Genomic DNA, 19036 nt, shown 5'->3' on the forward strand with positions numbered 1-19036 from the left:
TTGTTACGGCCCAGATGCGGACCAGCAGCCGCCCCGAGTAGTGGGGGAGGACCAATGAGGGAGTTCCAAGTGGAACCAGCAGACAGACCAATCGTGGGCAAGAAAAGATTATCGTTGCCAAGAACCACCTCCAATCGACCTCTCTAACCTCGACGATAATCCTGAACTTGGTCAATGATACTCTGAATCGCAGGGCACGCATACCAACGGTCTCCGACTATAAATATGTACCTAGAATCTCCCATCTCCAGAACTACGATGAGGACTTCTTCAGTCAGCAATAGAAACAGTTGTCAACCAACAACTGGTGACCACAGGAAATCACCGACACTACCGTGTGAGGAACTCCGTCCCTCGGGAAGGCTAGGTGGATCGTCACAAATCACTGAAACTAGGATAGGTAGCAAAATAAACACAAGACTTCATCAGATTAAACTATCTCTAAATAAGCGCATGGCATGCTCACTATAGGAATTGTAGAATGAGGACAGGGAAAAACAACAAAGCCCAGGGACAATCTCTCTTAGGCTGATACCTGGAAATGACTTAAGAAACTCTCGGGCAACACTGTTTGTATTGATGCTGCCTCTTTCGGCGATCTGTCCATGTTCCCATTCGTGGGATTGCAATGCGTCGGCCCACTTTCACCGTTCCGATCATGACCGAGAAGTGCCGTGAGCTGCATGCTGTGTAACTGTCTTCTGAAGCACATCGAGAGGCTTTCCAAATAAGCGTCTTGGACCAATTAAGTGAGAAAAAAGGATTAATATCAGTGTGACACCTTCTAATCAAGATCAATGAGAGTGAAAATGTAATGATCCCATCTTTGACAACATTGCAGATGCAAACGCATTTCTTTGGTTTAACTGGTTTGTCGATCTGGACTCTCGCACTTTTTTTTCTCTATGTATATTTCCAACTCTTACTTGTGCTCTTGACTCAGGGTCTTGTAAACTTCTATATCAAATGCTGTGTGTTGCCGGCTAGCTCTGTGGTTAGTCTCCTCAAAAGTTTCCTTTTGAGATGCTAGCATCTAGAGTGTACAGAGAGGGTTGAGCAAAAAATAAAAAAAGATAACATTTCACCTCCTCAAAGACCACGGGGTCGCGCTTTTTACACAAACCACACCAACGCGCTGTGTTCGTTTAAAAACCCGGCAGGAACCGAGGCCTTTTACAGGTAGTGCTACACAAGATAGATATATACAAAGCCAGTCAGGACGAGGGCAAAAAACAACCCCACTAACATTCATAAGAGCTATTGGGAAGCCAAGTATGTAGAACACCTAATAACGCTGGCGGACTCTCTGTCCATCCATCACCGACCCATGGGGTACTCTCTATCTCCAATTAGGAGCAAGCATAGCAACGCCTTTGAAACATGTAGCGGTATCCAAGAAACCGAGGGAACTTAGAGCTTGGCCTTCTCAGCGGCCTGGGCGTGGATTTCCTCATACATCTTGTCGATCTGTTCCCTGAAGGCCCGGGCAGTCTGGGGCCTCTTGAGCTTGAGCCTATGGAAAAGATTTAGCACGTGACATTGTTCTGATCACTCGAGTTCAGTGAAAATGGCACTCACGTTGGCGTCAGAAGCTCGTTCTCGATGCTAAACGGCTCAATGTCAAGGTAGCAGTTCTTGACCTTCTCGAAGCTGTTGAACTTGTGGCTGGTGCCAATCTTATCCAGCAGCTTGAGGAATTCGCGCTTGACGCGCGGGTCGTTGGCGGCCGTCTTGAGCTCTTCCTTATTATCGGCCGGGATGTCCTTCTTGAGGATCTTGCTGGCATAAGGGGCGAAGTTGACAGGGTCAATGCCGAAGACGGCAACAAGGGACGACTCCTTCGGGTCACCGTGGACAAAGGCCATGGCAATGAGGTTGGTGCTGCCCATGTACACGTTTTCGATGCGCTCGGGAGAGATGTACTCGCCCTGAGAGAGCTTGAGTACATTCTTCTTGCGGTCAATAATCTTGAAGCGACCCATCTTGTCAACCTCGACGATGTCACCCGTGTGGAACCAGCCATCAGGCTCGATAGCCTTGGCTGTCTCCTCCGGGTTGCGGAAGTACTCCTTGAAGATGACCGGGCCACGCATCAGCAGCTCGCCACGAGGGTTCGGCTTGTCGTCGACCGTGTAGTCAAATTCGGGCACCGACTCGATGCACAGCTCAACCGAGGGGCACGGGGGACCGATGTTGCCGGTGGTGAAATCGCCGGGCAGCTGGACGGTACCGACAGCATACGACTCAGTCATACCGAATCCCTGGACAAAGTTATTGCCAAAGGCAGCGCGGAGGAACTCGTGAACGTCGGGATCAAGCTGCGCGCTACCGCTGACCATGGTACGGGTGCGGTCCAGCCCGACAGCCTTCAGCACCTTGGGCGTCCAGATGCGGTCATACAAGAAGTGCTTGTTGGTTGCCTGTCCGGCAGGCAGTTTCATGCTGGCCTTCTTGGTGTCAATGACGCGACGTGAGAGCGCACCCTTGAAACCTTCAGCATTCACGGTGGCGGTCTGGATGGCCGAGTTGATACGGTTGTACAGGCGAGGCACTGACATGAAGGCCGAGGGGCGAAGGAGCTTCAGATCCTCGACAAGCCCGGCGATATCGCCGTGGAAGTAGCCAATCGCAGCACCCTCAGCCAGCGCAGACTGGTCCGCCATACGGCCATAAATGTGAGCCAGAGGGAGATAGGAGATGTGGACATCACCCGGCTGGACAGTGTCGTTGGCACGAGCGGCAGTGATGCCGGCAACGCCATTGCGGTGGGTAATGAGGACACCCTTGGGGTTGCCGGTGGTGCCAGACGTGTAGTTGATGGTCAGCACGTCCTCGGGCTGAGGAGGGCGCATGGCACGGCCAGAGCGAGCACCAATGGCCTCGACCTCAGCAATGTCGTAGATTTGAATGCCGTGAGCTGCAGCCATGCCGTTCAGAAGCTCGCGCTTGGAGTGACCGTTGGGCTCGCCGGCATCGAGCGGATCAAGAGAGATGATGAGCTTCAGAGTGGGCACGCGAGGAGCCAGCTTCAGCAGGGTCGGGATATGAGGCAGAGAGCAGGCGACGCAGGCCAGCTCGCTGTGGTTGATGATGAACTCAGTGGTCTCGGGCCCAAGGGTCTCGTAGAGAGAGACGGGCCACAGCGACTGCGAGAGCAGGGCCAGCTCGGTGATCTGCCACTCAGGGCGGTTTTGAGCCCACAGACCGACGCCATACTTGTCCGCCTTGTGGCCGACGCGATGGTGCAGCTCAACAATACCGGCACCCAGGTTCTTCCTGCGCTCAGCGACCTCGGCGTACGTGATCCAAACATACCTGGGCTCCCATGTCTTCGTGGTCGGGTTCCACGGCCGCCAGCCCAGGCAGCGGTTGTTGGGGTTCTGGCCGACCGAGTACTCGAACAGATCGTGGACCGTCCTGATTGAGGGGTCGTACGTCTCCAGGAGCGGACCGTTCTGGAAGCGCCAGTGGCGATAGATTGGCGTACGGTTAGGGCGCTCAGTGCCGGGGATGGGCAGAGCATAGGGGGTGCCCGGAGGAGGGGGCGTTGAGATGGTCTTGATGTAGTTTCTCGTTTCCTGTCTGCTGGGAGCCATGGTGATGGATATCGGAGAATGTTGCGCTGGTTTGATGCTACGAGCCGAGTATTACTGACTTGTGGATGCTATGTTGATGCAGAAATAAAGATGATTCGGGAGTTTGGAAAAGAGCCGAGGTTGTGTCGCAAACGAGACGGGGCTGATTTGTTTTTGTTAGAGAGCGTGCTTCTTATTGAGGGCAGATTAAGGACAGACGCGGGACGTGTTGATGGCGGAGAGGCTCAACCTACGTCACAGCCGTGAAATTGAACAGCAGCCTGCAACTCTTGCGCTTCCTTCGGTGTGCGAGAGACAGAAGCGAAAAGGTCGAGAAGAGGAGCAAAACAAGCTGGAGAAGTCGAGGACGATGGACGGCCTTTTGGCAGGATCGGCACTCGGCAGCATGTGGTCGTGGGGTGGGACGTTCAGATCCAAGCCGAGTGCGACGCACGGCCGACTTGCAAGCGAGCCAAACCCATCAGGGCGAGGACGCGCCCGAGCCACCAATCAGCGGTGCGAACCGTGACGGCGGGTACTTCCCGATTCAAGAGCCAAGGGTCTCCAGCCGACGAGGCACCGAAACGTCAGCAACAACATTGAGCCCAAGGGGAGCTGCGTTGCTCTCGGAGGGCAGTTGGCGCTCTCCCAGCATCGTATCACATAGGGCCGTATATTTTTGTGCTGCCTTTGCCGCTTACATGCTATCCTGAACACTCTCATGTCCGTTTGTGCAGCACGACGGCCGACTGTCTTCCAGGCAGGGCACGCACTTTGACACCGCAGAGCCTGGAAAGTTAACCTAGGTATCCAACCAGAACCGCCAGGGGAAGGCCGAGAATCCAGGTTCAAGCCTCGGCTGGCCTGAGACGAGAGTGGAGCCGTGGCACCGAACAGTGGAGGGCGCAAGCTTTTCCAGGTATTGGTTTTCAATCCCCGGACAGCAAGTGGGCAATAAAAAGCTGGGCAGTGGGGTGAAATGGAACCCCAGACCTTCCATGCCGAGAGATGTTCGCGGGTTCTCCGCAAAACGTTGTCGGGCTGGCATTTCCGTTTCTGGGCCATCACATGGATGATAGATGGCGGGCTGGCCGCGAAGTTCGCGGCTGGACGCATCGAGGTGCTGTAACCGTACAAATCGCCGCGATGGACCAACAACACACGGCGCAGAGGAAACCATGCTGGCACCATGACCAGACAACTGCTTGAAACTCGCGGAGATCAGCTTCCCAATATGGGATGCGGGGTGCGGGGAAGCGCTAGCGGAAACACACCCTTCTCACAGACGACAGCCCCTTGTTTTTCCAACAAACATCCACGCCTCCATAAAATGACCGTCTGTTCGCCGCGGAATGGTGTTTTCCAAATTGCCAAGCTTCGCCCCGCCCGAGCATTGGCAGCAGACAATCTGATGACAGGTGGGAGCTGTCAAAGAACACACGTGGATCCGAGTTTTAAGATGTGCGCCTACAACTTCTGTAAGTCAGTTTTGGGAGGGCATGTCATGGTAAGATTCTCATGGTTGGCATCAGGCTGGGGCTGTCAGCTGCATGTGAATAGACATCGCTTTAACATGCCAGATTCCTCTACGATGAACTAACCTGCCAAGCATCATTCACACCTACCGGAAGGTAGCTAAGATATTGAAGGAAGGAACTTGCTGTTGTCATTTGGGAGCAGAAAGTTATTGTCAATGTGCCAAGCAAATTGTTGTGGCAATCTCTCGCCTTCGTCGTTTTTTTCGGCCTCGGGTGTCGAACCTCGGCTTCCTGTCGAGATGACCAGGATCAGTGATTTCAGGGCAAGGGACCAGCACCCCCAACACTTCACCCCGCAGTTTCAGGCGCACAGGTGGGGCCTTCCCCCAGCGCGCCGGTACTGGGCTTTGACCCTCCTTTCATTATCTTATCGATATCAAGCTTGGCAGCTCTTCTGGTCGCCCGATGAAGTCTTATTATAAGCCACGAACTCTCACATAGGCACAGCTTTCGCAGCTCCAAGCCACGGATGTCAAACCCAAAAACGCCAAGCACTCTCTGAACTCCTTCATCTCGATTCCCCCCAAGTTTATTACAGCCAATCCGTGATCCGTTTTCCACAATAAGAACAATTCCGCTTCTGTGCGCCTGCAGCTAGGCCTGCTTTTGATCTTGCTTCCATCTTTCAAGATATCATTCAAGCATGGAGCTCCCTCACAAAAGGAGTGATCTGTTTTGAGTTGTCAAGACACTGGTACAAACGCACCTGAAGCTTTTCTTTCGGTCGATACTGTTTTAACAGGAGGCTTGACATAGGTACCAGGAAACACAGGTCGTCAATCAATTTTAGAAATGCTTATCTAAAGGGTTATATATCCATGTAGCATCCGGATATAGCTTGGTATATTCCCAATCTTGTCCTTCCCGCTGTGCTGTAACTGGCGACAAATATATCCGTCCCATTCATTCATGTAGCAGATGGTAGGGAGCGGAGAACGCCCTGCCGGCGTCAAGATTGATGTTCACAGTAGCATTTTGATGGCCGTCGTCAAATTATTGGCCAGCCGAGCGTACCGTGTTGGTGCTGCTTTATGCGTGGCAATGTGCCTGATGATCTCTGTTTCAGGGGCTGCTCCCCCGGATTAACACCCAAGGCTGAGAGCTCAAGGGCACCATCTTTCCATCTCAACGATTCACCTACAATATTGAACTTTTCCATGTTTACCATTCTACTGCCCAGGTCTCTTGCAGCTGTTCTTCTTCATACTTGATTTAGTGTTGCAACCATATCAGCATCGTCTCTTAACACCAATCATTTGAAATTGCTTTCTTTCGAGGCCTCACTTTTTGATCTTGCCATGAAGATGCCCAAGCTTTTCGAGGATAAGGCCATGTTTATGGCCAAACTAGTCATTGCTCTTCGAGTCGTCCAAGGCATCTTTGCTTTGCTAGTGTTGGGCCTTTCGGCATCTGGTGAGGAACAGCAAACAGCACTTTGACGGTACCTGAGACCTTGACTTACTAAGTTAACAGTCATCCACTGGTACCAAACCAAGACAATCATCTTCTCACCCGTTGAGTTCAACTTCCTCGTGTTCAATTCCGTCTGGTCGCTACTCTCGCTCGCCGGCTTATACTGCCTGCCATGGCTCATCCCACGGAGTATGTATTTCCCTCATCAACTACTCATTCGCTAACCTTCCCTAACCAACACCCTGGACAGTCCAACATCACTACATCACCTTCCCCCTCGACATGTCCAACGCGCTCTTCTGGCTGTCCGGCTTCGCCGCGCTGTGCGCCTTCTTCGGCCGACTGCACTTCTGCCGTGGGTCAATCTGCCAGGCCGCCCGGGCTGACGTCGCGTTCACATCCTTCAGTTTCGCGCTGTGGACGGTCTCGGCGGTGTCGTCGACGCTCGCGCTGTACAAGTCGAAGCGCGGATCGGGCAATCAGCAGCAGGAGGGGGCGGCGGCCGAGAAAGGGGAGGAAACAAACAAAGAAGCTGCCGGGATAAAGCCGGCGTCAGCAGAGCAAACTGACGCGGCTGCTCAATCTGCTTAGAAAAGGCATCGATTTTTCTTGGTTGAGGTGCTGTAACTTTGGATTCTATGTCGGCTCGCAACTCTTCCTACATTGATAAAATTTGTGCGAATGTGAAGGGGGTGTGCTCTGGAAGGACGGGAGGAACCTGACATGCTAGATCCCAGCAATGAGTCTCTTTTCAGCCCTACTACGGGTGTTACAGAGATGTGGGCTGAACTATTGTAGCTGGTAGGCTACACTTACGCTTGCGTTATGTATACTACCTTTGTACTTCAAAATTCCCACCGGACGTCGGGGTAGTGACATGGTACCGGGAGAGAACAAGATCAGTCTTCCTCGGAGATAACGATCTCACATCGGCTTGAGAGCCGCATGCTGCAGACGAACAGGACAAGCAAGGACTTGACGTCCTGAGATGGGTTATCATTCGTGGTGGCTTTTTGACATTCTACCATTGGCTTTGCACTGCTTGCCATTTTGGACACTGGCAGTCAGGTTGCGTATGCTATGTAGACCCAGAATGTCATACATGACGACAATTGGATGATGATTACGCACAACAGCTTGGAATCCATTCGGAATCCATTCAGGACTGCTACAGGAGTCTTGGCTGCCAGACTGTTGTAATTCGTTGGGAGGACTAAAGAACACCCAGTCGCAACTCAAACCATTTAAAGGTGTGAATCTTGAGCAACTCTGCAGTCTGTCAAGATATTATCGCACAGTAACGCCAGGAGCGTAATCTAGGCGCCAGATCACACTAAATAGCAACATAGCCCCGGCCTCGTGAGGTGCAGTAAACATTTGTAAGGTAGAGGTGATCGATCGACATGGCAGGTTGCACCCATCGGTGGATGTTCTTTGAAGATGGAGAGCTGGCAACAGGGGTGGAGGGGAGGGAGGGGCAGCGACAAATGAGACAGGAGGGATATCTGGAAACGGGGTCCTCAACGATGTCCCAACGGCCCGGGCCCGAAGCTACACCGCGCAAGTGCCTTTCCCGAAGTCACAGTGCATCCTCCAGCCAGGCCTGATTTGGCTATGATGCTGTCAGTCCTCCTGTGAACAAATCCAACTGCATGCTTGTGCTTGCGTCTGGCTAGACTCCCCAACGGTTTGTTACAGGGATGAAATTTTTTGAGGGCCAAAGTGATGTGAGACATTCGACCTCGTAAGGCCCTCCGAACACCGGCGACTCTGCCCCACGTCCAGGGCCAGGGCGATAAGTGATAAGTAAGGCTTGGCGCTCGTCAGAGACGCAAGGACAGTAAGCACCAAGGCCTGCGGAACGGAGCGCCATGATCGCAAAATTTGAGAACATGAAGGCGATTGTATGACGAACAACGCAAAATCTCGCCAAAGAAGCCAGGCGTGAGACGAGCAAAGAGTCAAAGGTGGGCAATTGAGAGTGTGCAATGGGCAATGATGCTCTCTCTTTGGCTGTGCTTCGTGCTTCTGGCGTGGGTGCCCCGCGCCATGGACCGATGGCGCGATTGCGTGCTCGACGCTTCACCCCACCTCCCCAGTACCATCCAGTACCATCGCACACGACTGGTGCACCTGGATGCACCTTGATGCCGCGCAGGACGCAGTGTTGTCCCGTAACAGAAACTCAGAGATGCCACCCCGGAACGTGGGCACCTTGGAGACAAGACATGGAGAGCGCGGGTGAGCGGGAAAGTTCAGGTTGGGGTGTAGGCAGTAGCTGTAGCCAGTCGCAGAATCTTATAAAAAGATACAGGCCGTCGCCGATTGCTCCTCACTGCTTCCGATCTTCTCCATCTTCCTAGTGCCCGGTATTAGACAGACAGACAGAAAAGCTCTCGTTCTCAACTGCTTGTTTCAACGGCAACGCTCTCAACTTTGCTTCTGTGATACCCCTTGATACCCCTCATCCTCTACTACTAGCCAGCCCGTCGCCATGTCTCAGCAAAACTTCAAGTTCGAGACTCTCCAGCTCCACGCGGGGTAAGCACGTTACGGCAGCCGTGCACTCCCAGGACCACGTGGGGAGGGCAGAGACTGACAGATGAGCAGCCAGGAGCCGGATCCCACGACTAATGCCCGTGCCGTCCCCATCTACGCCACGACTGTGAGTGATTCTGGCGAGGTCTCTGCAGAGAGGGAGCAAAAATGGTGCTGACGGAGGAACAGAGCTACGTCTTCAATGACTCGGCCCACGGTGCCCGGCTCTTCGGCCTCAAGGAGTTTGGTAACATCTACTCGCGGATCATGAAGTAGGCAGCTCCCTTCTCTCGCCCATCGATACAAGCAGTATGCTTACTCGGCGTCTCCTACAGCCCCACGGTTGATGTTTTCGAGAAGAGAGTCGCGGCCCTCGAGGGTGGTGTTGCCGCTGTTGCGGCCTCGTCCGGGCAGGCCGCGCAGTTCATGGCCATCGCGGCGCTCGCGCACGCCGGTGACAACATTGTTGCGACGTCCAACCTGTACGGCGGTACCTACAACCAGTTCAAGATCCTGTTTAAGCGCCTGGGCATCACGACCAAGTTCGTGAACGGCGATAAGCCAGAGGACATTGCTGCTGCCATTGACGACAAGACCAAGGCCGTCTACATTGAGAGCATTGGCAACCCGCGCTATAACGTCCCCGATTTTGAGGCCATTGCCAAGGTCGCCCACGACGCTGGCATCCCGCTGGTGGTATGTACTCCTAATAGGCCCGCATTCGCTCCGTCAATGGAGACCCAAATCACTAACCACCACTAGGTCGATAACACCTTTGGTGCGGGCGGCTACTTTGTGCGCCCAATCGAGCACGGCGCCGACATCGTCGTGCACTCCGCGACCAAGTGGATCGGCGGCCACGGCACCACCATCGCCGGTGTCATTGTCGACAGCGGCAAGTTCGACTGGGGCAAGCACGGCGACAAGTTCCCGCAGATGGTCGAGCCGTCCGAGGGCTACCACGGCCTCAAGTTCTGGGAGACCTTCGGCCCGATCACCTACGCCATCCGCGTGCGCGTCGAGCTCCTGCGCGACCTCGGCGCCTGTCTCAACCCCTTCGGTGCGCAGCAGCTGCTGCTCGGTCTGGAGACGCTGTCGCTGCGCGCTGAGAGGCACGCCCAGAACGCGCTAGCTCTGGCCCACTGGCTCCAGCAAAGCCCCTACGTCGCTTGGGTCTCGTACCCGGGCCTGGAGTCTCACCCGTCGCACGCGACGGCCAAGAAGTACCTCAAGCGCGGCTTCGGCGGTGTGCTGAGCATCGGTGTCAAGGGCGGCGGCGCGGCTGGCTCGCGCGTTGTTGACGGCCTGAAGCTCGTGTCCAACCTGGCCAACGTCGGCGATGCTAAGACGCTGGCCATTCACCCTTGGACCACGACTCACGAGCAGCTAACTGACGAGGAGAAGATCAGCTCTGGTGTGACCGAGGTATGTTTGCCCCCGAAATGCGAAATGGCTAATTGCTCATGACTGACTCTCTATGTAGGACCTCATCCGTATCTCGGTTGGTCTCGAGCACATCGATGATATCATTGCCGACTTTGAGCAGTCGTTCAAGGCGGCGGCTGAGGCGGGCTATTTGGAGGCGGCCAACTAGAAAAATGGGGAAATATTTCAATTATAGATCACCTGTGATTTGCTTATAGTATGTCTGGGTTTAGGTACTCTGGGTAATGAGTGATGAATGGGCATGGTATAATATATATGATACTTACGAATGATCTGGTATTTTTCGTCTTCGTTCATACATGTTTTGAGGAGCTTTAAAGTGATCGAAGAGAAACTGTCCGGATGATTACACCCCACTTCTGTAATGTTACCGTAACGCAGCACGCAATGAACGTATGGATCTGTAACTTACTTGTGCCAATCAGCCAATCACATGCCACTGCTAGATCCATGAACCATTGTACCTCGTCTGTCTCGTCGCCATTAACATCGCGTCAGAGGGCCGCCCCCCCCCCCCCCACACCAGCTTGCTGAACCTTCCCTATCCCAAGCCGTCATCATCAACTTTCCACCATCCTCAGCATAACTGTCGCCGCCACGAAGCCGAGCTCCCATCCAAAATGCAGCTCAACCTCCCATCTCTCCTAACCCTAAGCCTCGCGCTTCTAGCGCCCTCCCCAACAACCGCCAAAGCAACCAGCACCACGACCACAACAAAACTAACTCTCCGTATTCCCCCCTCTCAACCCCTTCCTAACCCACACACCCTCCCCTCCTCCACGCGCGCAACACTCTCGACGCTAGGCACGATCCTCTCCGCGCCCTTGTCCTCCGACAACGGTTTCGTGTTTCAGAACCTCAGTGCAGGGAGTTATTTGGCGGAGGTTCATTGTCGGACGCATGGGTTCGTGCCTATGCGTGTCGATGTCTTGGCTCCAGCTGATGGGGATGATAAGGATAGTAATGGGTGGGAGGTGAAAGTGTGGGAGACGTTTCGAGGAAACGAGTGGGGAAATACGGGGGAAAGGTTTAATGTTGAGGGGGACGAAAGGGGGTTTGTGGTAGATGTGAAGGTGACGGGGCAGAAGGGGTATTATATGGAGAGGCCTAAATGTGAGTATACTTTCTGGGGCCCAGATTTGGGAAGGGGAAGGGGGGAGGGGGGAGAAAAGAGGCAAACAGTTTTGAAGGTAGATAAGTTGCTGACTTCGTTGGGACAGTCTTGCCTATGATGCTGAGCATATTCAAGAGTCCTGTCGTCTTGCTGGGCCTGGTCAGCATGTTAATGTTCTCGGGGATGCCGAAGCTAGTTGAGAATAGTAAGTTGTCTCCGAATCGCCCTTTCTACAAGAAGGACACGGCGCTGACAATGTGTTTGTTGCAGTGGACCCTGAGATGCGCGCTGAGTGGGAGCAGCGTCAGAAGGAGAACCCGATGAATGCGCTTATGGGGGCCGCACAGGGAGAAAATCCGATGGCCAACTTTGATATGGCGGCCTTCTTGGCTGGGTCGTCAAAGAAGAAGCAGGATAATGGGAAAGGAGACAATAAAAAGAAGCGGTAAGATGGGAGGATAGACGGGGGAATAGAAGAACTGCGTACTTTAATTTAGACATATAGTTGGAATAATGGGATAATAAGCGTGATGCTTTTCATGAATACCTGCGGGAATGCTACTGGTTTCGAGGCCAGAAGCTAATGTGTACTATAATGAGTGAACAGGCTGGCTGAGACTTCAGGGCTGATTACAGACGAAACCGCAGCTTGGCTTGCAGGTTGGCCTAGCTTCGGCTGATGACAATGATGCCTGCCAACCTTAAATCATATATCATAAAAGCACCGGGAGCTTATGTCACCAACAGAAAAACAGTCCATTACCCTTTCCTAAGCTACGATGAAGCCATTCATCCTCGATAGATATTAGGGCCCTTATTCCTTCCCACTTCCCCTTTGAAAAGACACCAAGGTATCCGCCATCGCAAGGAATATTCCCATGCAGGTAAACTTCAGATGCTTTCAGTATACAGCCCATTTTAATATGGGCTACTCTCAATCACCAGCCAAAATTCATACCTCAGAAATCAAAATCGCCCCCTCCGAAATCAGCCCCATCCGCTGTGAAGTTCACGAGTCAGCAACCTCACTTACGATCATGGAAAGCCTTATGAATGCCATGGGGAAAACTTACCGAACCCTTCCTGATAAGCATCCATTTGCGCATCCATTACCGCATCTGCCACCAGCGCGCCACCGACCAACCCGGCGCCAACACCCAGCGCCGCTGCGCCAGCTGCCATGCCCATCCCGCTTCCTCTACTCTTACCACCATGATGGCCGTGACCGTGGCCGAAGACGTGCCCAGGGGGGTGATGCCCGCCAAAGAAGCCGCCACCGGGGGGAGGGGGATGGAAGCCGTGGAAGCCAGGGCCATGCGGCTCCGGGGGATGCCCGTGACCATGAGGAGGTGTGAAGAAACCTCCCGGCGGAGGAGGAGGCCCATGGGGCCCGGGATGGGGAGGCGGAGGAGGATGCGCGGCGAAGAATCCAGCCGGTCCAGGATGCGGTCCAGGATGCGGAGGCGGCGGGTGATACTTAGAATGCTTGCTTCCGGCGACTTTGCTTAGCAATTTATCGAGCAGCTTGGTACCACTGCCACTCTTCCCAGAACTTCCGCGGTTAGCAGAGGAGCTTCCGGGACGGGGAGGGAGTTCGGTCGGGAAGGCTGATGACGAAGGAGTCGCATTGGCCGCTGAGGTTGAGGTTGAGATCCCGGCCGGAGGGTATCCCGCCAGCGCGGCCGCCGCACGCGCGTCCTCTTCAGCTTGGAGCTGTCTGGCTAGGCGCTCGTCATCTTCTTCGGAGGGGGTCGGATTGCTTGTGCTGGTAGTGCCAGTGTTGGTGGCAGAAAGGAAAGGGTTGTTGCTAGTTTTGGAGTCGGTTGCTGGAGACGAGGTGTTGCCGCCAGTGTAGGATGGGGGAGGGCCCGGGGGCGGGGCCTCGCTTGCGGGCTCGGGAGGGCGGGCTGGCTCGGTGGGTTTCTCCCATTGGGAGACTTTGGTATAAATGTTGACGTAGTACCTGTGAGGAAACGTTAGCAGCTGTGAGGCCTTGAAAATGAGAGGATCAGATGAGTGAGGGATGACTTGCCATTCCTTGTACTGCTCGTTCCAGCGCACCACCCAGCCTTCGGGGACTTTAGGCGGAGGAGGCCCAGCCGGGGGTTGGAAGTCAACCATGGTGGTTTGGGGATTGAGGGTCAAGAAAAGTTTCGTAGAGAAACTCGGACGAACGTGAGAGAGGATGAGACGAAGTCAAAGTGACCAGAGCGACCGGCGATATCGTTAATGACACAAGTGGGGGCAGGGTACGTAAATTGATTTGCACGAGATTGAAGATGGCTCGAGTATGGCAGATGAGCGGGGTGTGGGAGACGATTGCTCTTGTATTTTTAACACGGCAGCTCGCAGACGAACAGGTGCAGTGTTTCACTTGGCACGCTGGGCACAAGAGGCCTCCATGGGTTCTTGGGTGCTTGGATGTTTCGGTCCCTGGGCCTTGAAATTTGGGGGTAACGTGGAAGCGGAGTGGTTACGTATGCACGAGGCTTCGACGAGCAAAGCCTTAAATCCAAGCCTTGCGATCCATTATACTAGTCCTCCATCAGAAGAGGGGCAAGGAGGCATGTAGTCGATGGCAACACCGGCGGCGAATCATGGATGTTGGAGCGACTTGGATTGCGAGGCTTTGGACAATCGTCATGCCTGCGGTCCAGCACTGCCTCGCGGCCTCCTGGCGGGGACTCACTCAGCAACTACCTACACGTTACCTCCCACAAGCAGGCTCGCCCTTCGTCTGGTTTGATTTCCTATCTCCTGCCTAACCGCCGCAGCGGACCGTCCTAAGTAACCGAACCGTTGTCGTTTCAGCCCGTCAGGGTCCAGCAAGTCCAAACACCACTTACACAAGAAGCCAAACTCTCCGTCTTAATTTACTGTAAGTCGCTGACGCAACGTCGCCACACTCACTGGAGTCAGGTCACTGCAGGCAATAGAGTCTCGACCCCACATAGTTTGTGGCTTGATGATGACTTGCAGACGCGAATTCGGAAGAGGGTGAGTCCCGCTTTTCTGCTCCACAGCGAGCTGAGTGGGATACGTATGACGAAGCATTCCCATATAGCTAGGTACCTCACTGTATTGGTAAAGATGCATCTTGAGAATATAAATCATACGTACACCAGATATCCCCGTAGCAATACTCGGCCCACTCGACCTTGTCCTGTATGTCTCCTGTCTACCCAGAGCCAAAGCCAGCCAAGTTCTTGTAACGTAGCCCATGCAAGTCGTAGAATCATAAACCTCACCCATAAGAAAGCAAAGAAGACATGTGAGCTGACCAATCCATCCATCCATTCATTCCCCTTTCATCCTACCCTCACAAGGGGCTCCAAGAACCCATTCCCATTCATCCCATATAAGACGCCACGCTTAATTCTCGAAATAAAGGAAAAAAAAAAAAACACTTAGTTCATCCATACCTCCCATTCGCAAGAGGCCGCTCAGTAAGCATACCTCCCATCCCGATGCTCCCCAAACAACCATTGCGCCTCCATACAATAACCTCCGGCCCCGGTCGCCATCCTCTTCTCGCTTCCATAACACACAACCACGGCATCTACGATCCCACTCAAAACGCCCTCCATAGCTCCCAACACGCCCCACCCAATAAAGCTCGCCACCAGCCCAACCACATACGCATACGCGCTTCCCCTCACACCCGCCCCATCTGGCCGCTCGATGCGCAGCTGCCGGGACGTGATCACCCAGCCTGCGAAGCCGAGCGCAACGGCCATGATGAAGCGCGTAGCGTGCAGGATGAGCTTCGATAGTCGGTAGGGGAGTAGCGGAGCGCAGGACTGATCAACTTGTTGCGCAGAGCCCTTACGAGGAAGGGAGGCAGGTGTGAGCGTGGTTGTTGGGCGCTGGGGAGCAAGGAAGTCCATTTGGCTGAGGCCTCGCGAGGCAGCGGTTAGAGGCTGGGAGTGGATGGCTGCGTAGGTGAGGGTCAGTGGGTTGGTCAGGGCGGCGATCGGGGTAGGAATGAAGTGGTAGGCGAAGACGGTGATGAGGTTGGAGATGCGTTGAGGGAGGACGAGGAGTGGCAGGCGTATGCCGAGGGCCAGGAGTGTAGACATGCTTATGGTGCCGAAGACTGTGGTCAGAGCGTGGCCTAGGGCAGCAGACACTACATCGCGCGACGTGACAGCGGGAATGGCGTTGCGGTGGAAGTACCACTGGGATACTGTCGCGGCGGTGGTGCTGCGCTGCACGCCCGAGATGATAGAGAGCGTCCAGAGGTACATGAGCACAAAGTAGACGCCAAGCCACCAGCTTGAGGTGCTAATAACGAACCGCGCCAGCCGGCTGGAGAAGCTGCCGCCGAGGAACACACGTGTGAACATGATTATCCATACCCAAGTCCAGACCACGATCAGGGCCAGACAGCCCATTCCGACCAGCACCAGCGCCGAGTTAGCAGCCAGGATGCGGCTGGCGAACTCGAGGATGCCAACTGCTGATCGCAGCGCGTGTCGGCCCTTGTAGACGAGATAACACCACACGGCTGCCGACGAGGCAGGTACAAGAGATGCCCATCGCATTACTGTATCCTGGAGTCGCGTGCTGCCGCCAGATGGCTTGAAGCTGGTAATAAAGGGGTACAGTGAGAAGGAAATTAGTATGACTGGCACAGCTACCAGCACCAGCGACACCAACGGTTTGACAAACGACCGCAGTGCTGCAAGCCACACCAGCGACACGACGATCGATACAAGCGTGTCCACGGCCAGCAGGTGAAAGGATGCCCGCAGCGTAGTATAAATGGTGTCACCCAAAGGCCCATCACTACCGCCTTCGGTGTGCAGGTAGACCAACACAAAGGTCGAGAACAGTGACGCCTGGGCGATGAGGTAGAGCCATGCAAAGAAGGCATCATGCCGGAAGATCTCGCCCTCGATAATGGGATGCGGGGTAGACGGCGCAACGGCATCATTCAAGTTCTCATCCAAAGAACTGGGAGGACGGTTCAGCCCCAACTCCGAGTCATTTACGGACGCTCTCCTGAGCGGCTGTCGTGACGGAATGGTCGAGGTAAACTTCTGGAAGGCTGGAGGGTCGTTGTCCGTCGGCGTCTCAACCGTCAGATCGACGGGCGGCTCTCCGTCAGATATTGTCGACTCCAGGCCAACGTCATCCATCCGATCGTCATCGCTTCTACTTGACGCTGACCTCCCCCGTTCCCTATCCTTGTCGTCTGTCCTCCTCTGCGAATGTGACCCGGCGCCATTCCAACTGCTCCGAATGCCGCGCAGACGCTCCCCCAGCGTTCCCGACGGATAATCGCGGCTCCGGTCCAACGATGCGCGGCTCCCGTCATTCTCCGTCTCTGTACTCTCGTCCAGGCGGCTGGCGGCAAAGACACGACGCGATCGCTGCAAGGCGTATAGGTCAGCCGCCTCGCGATCGCGCTCCTCTTCGTCGTCCTCGTCATGCTCGAGTGTGGCCTGGAACAAAGGGGCATCCTGGGCATAGCGAGATCCGAAGGCAGCTAGACTGCCAAAGCGAGAGCTTGTCGGCTGGTAGGGGTTCCTATCGCGACCGAAATATCCACGACTTGCGAAGCGCGAGCCCCTGCTTGTCCAATCCCCCGGGCGTGATGGCCTATCTCCATCGCCGGTCTGGCCGAAGCTGGACAGGCGGGACTGTGACTGTGCGAGGAATCGGGAGGCATCTGACAGGAAACAGAGTGAGCCTATGTAAGCGCATCGCAGAGTCGGGAAAATGGGGAGCTGGGGAGCGAGCAAGCTTACATTCGGAAAACATGTCGAGAGATGTAGCCGCCCCCTACCGAGGGGCTTGGCTTTGCTTCTAGGGGGCGCGCTGTGACCTATCTAGGTGTCTATGGCCAAGGCGATGTATATAAATCTGAAGGCTACCGGCCACAACGGTCCTCAAAACCAGATCGCCGTATACAAGTCAGGTGGGTTTTAAATTCACTCTGTAGAGAAGGGCCAAGAGAGTCTGACGGGTTTATGGCTTAGGCGGCTTTCGTGATGCGTGATGATGGTCTCTGCCGTTACTCGTGTTCAGGCTGGGTGGTCTGTTCGCGAGCCGGAATGTTCATGTTCCAAGAGAATTTACTTGGTAGCTGCCTGGGTTTGGATAGGTTCTCGAGATACTCCAGCCAGATGGACGGATGGCAGTCAGGAACTCGAGATGCACGCAAGCAGCAGGATTCAGTCATCCATGCAGTTCCACGTTCATCCAGCCTTCGGGTTCCCAGGGCATACCATGAAGAAAAAATGCTGTTGGCAGGAGAGTTGCAGCTTCAAGGTTGAGCGGACAACCGACAACGAAATGGCGGCGGCCGGGCGGTCAACGGGTCAAGCGATGCGTCAAACAAGGCCACAGGTGCCAAGGCGAGGAGGCCAAGGCAGCCAGCCAGTGAAAGCGACCTGTGACAACGCGGGCGGTCATCCACGAGAGCAGCAGAACGCCATGACTGCGCCTTGGCCGATCCCAGACCCACTTGACTTTTTCCGATCGGACATGGGACATGGGTCCCTTGACCACATGCAGCTCATCCGGGGAAGCTTCCCGTACTTGCATATCAAAGCACCGCTATGTGCATCTAGAAACAGCTTCGATGAAAAAGAAAAGCCAGACGACACATGCGAGCATTTTGCTCGACATCACCGAATGTCTCCGTAAGGTTGCAGCAGCAAGGCAGCAGCAGTATACCCCATTGGTGATTTGGTTTGACAAGCTGCAATACTCCACACCGTCCCGATAATGTGTAAGCAAATATGTACATACACTACTGCCGTCCCTTCCTGGCTTTGCGGTTCCAAGGACCTACACCTTAGCCCCGCCATTGCGTTCTCTGCTGTCCACATTGGATTGGCCGCGAGCTCACGCCACCCGTCCTCGCGACCTGCACGATTAATGCCAGCAACTTGCAGATAACTGACACCGACACTGACACACCAATCGCTGTGCTGTCTGCTTTTCCGCAGTATCATCACCAACCAAATTTCTTTGATATCAATTTTCCATGTGTTGCGGTCTCGTTGCCTTTCCAGAGCACTGTGAGGCCTATGTACGGTGTACCCTAGAAGCACTCTACTTCCCTCTCAGCATCTTGAACCCCCGCCAAAGGCCCAACAATTGCCCCCCACGCACCAGCACTTGCGCCAAGCCGCCAGCCAGCTCCAGCGTCAGCCTGCTGCTCACGAGATCCAATGGGCCGCTGACACCTCCCCGCGACACCGACGAAGCTTCCCAGCCTTAAGCAATTGATCCCCTCGGCCCAGCTTCAACGCTCTTTAACCAAACCTCCTGAACTGACGCCAGTGACCTCCAAGTCCGTTCCTCTGAGCAGGTAGCTGTACTCAACTCATCCCACCAACGCAATTCCCATTGCAGCGGTATCCTCAGAGCTCTCTCCATTCTCCAATCCCACCATTCAC

The 19036-nt window shown here is 54.5% G+C and overlaps 6 protein-coding genes across 6 annotated transcripts; 3 read left to right on the forward strand and 3 right to left on the reverse strand.

Annotated features, from left to right (window-relative positions):
- Window positions 1–1410: 1410 nt before the first annotated feature.
- On the reverse strand, window positions 1411–3596 carry CTHT_0008560 (long-chain fatty acid CoA ligase-like protein; the record flags this gene model as incomplete). The annotated part of the gene is made up of 2 exons (XM_006691321.1): window positions 1411–1513; window positions 1579–3596. The coding sequence occupies 2 exons, from the start codon at window positions 3594–3596 to the stop codon at window positions 1411–1413; spliced, it is 2121 nt and encodes a 706-aa protein (XP_006691384.1).
- A 2815-nt stretch (window positions 3597–6411) lies between these two features.
- On the forward strand, window positions 6412–7117 carry CTHT_0008570 (uncharacterized protein; the record flags this gene model as incomplete). Its single annotated transcript, XM_006691322.1, has 3 exons — window positions 6412–6526; window positions 6587–6715; window positions 6777–7117. 3 exons carry the CDS (start codon window positions 6412–6414, stop codon window positions 7115–7117), a joined length of 585 nt encoding a protein of 194 aa, XP_006691385.1.
- A 1903-nt stretch (window positions 7118–9020) lies between these two features.
- CTHT_0008580 (O-acetylhomoserine (thiol)-lyase-like protein) lies at window positions 9021–10658 on the forward strand (the record flags this gene model as incomplete). The annotated part of the gene is made up of 6 exons (XM_006691323.1): window positions 9021–9067; window positions 9137–9191; window positions 9254–9336; window positions 9400–9760; window positions 9827–10489; window positions 10548–10658. The coding sequence occupies 6 exons, from the start codon at window positions 9021–9023 to the stop codon at window positions 10656–10658; spliced, it is 1320 nt and encodes a 439-aa protein (XP_006691386.1).
- A 472-nt stretch (window positions 10659–11130) lies between these two features.
- Window positions 11131–12073, forward strand: CTHT_0008590 (uncharacterized protein; the record flags this gene model as incomplete). The annotated part of the gene is made up of 3 exons (XM_006691324.1): window positions 11131–11623; window positions 11731–11829; window positions 11895–12073. The coding sequence occupies 3 exons, from the start codon at window positions 11131–11133 to the stop codon at window positions 12071–12073; spliced, it is 771 nt and encodes a 256-aa protein (XP_006691387.1).
- A 510-nt stretch (window positions 12074–12583) lies between these two features.
- On the reverse strand, window positions 12584–13745 carry CTHT_0008600 (uncharacterized protein; the record flags this gene model as incomplete). The annotated part of the gene is made up of 3 exons (XM_006691325.1): window positions 12584–12624; window positions 12698–13587; window positions 13669–13745. 3 exons carry the CDS (start codon window positions 13743–13745, stop codon window positions 12584–12586), a joined length of 1008 nt encoding a protein of 335 aa, XP_006691388.1.
- Window positions 13746–15067: 1322 nt separating this feature from the next.
- Window positions 15068–17390, reverse strand: CTHT_0008610 (uncharacterized protein; the record flags this gene model as incomplete). Its single annotated transcript, XM_006691326.1, has 2 exons — window positions 15068–17298; window positions 17378–17390. 2 exons carry the CDS (start codon window positions 17388–17390, stop codon window positions 15068–15070), a joined length of 2244 nt encoding a protein of 747 aa, XP_006691389.1.
- Window positions 17391–19036: the final 1646 nt, after the last annotated feature.

Source organism: Thermochaetoides thermophila, assembly GCF_000221225.1.
Source record: "Thermochaetoides thermophila DSM 1495 unplaced genomic scaffold scf7180000011812, whole genome shotgun sequence".
Classification (NCBI taxonomy): domain Eukaryota; kingdom Fungi; phylum Ascomycota; class Sordariomycetes; order Sordariales; family Chaetomiaceae; genus Thermochaetoides; species Thermochaetoides thermophila.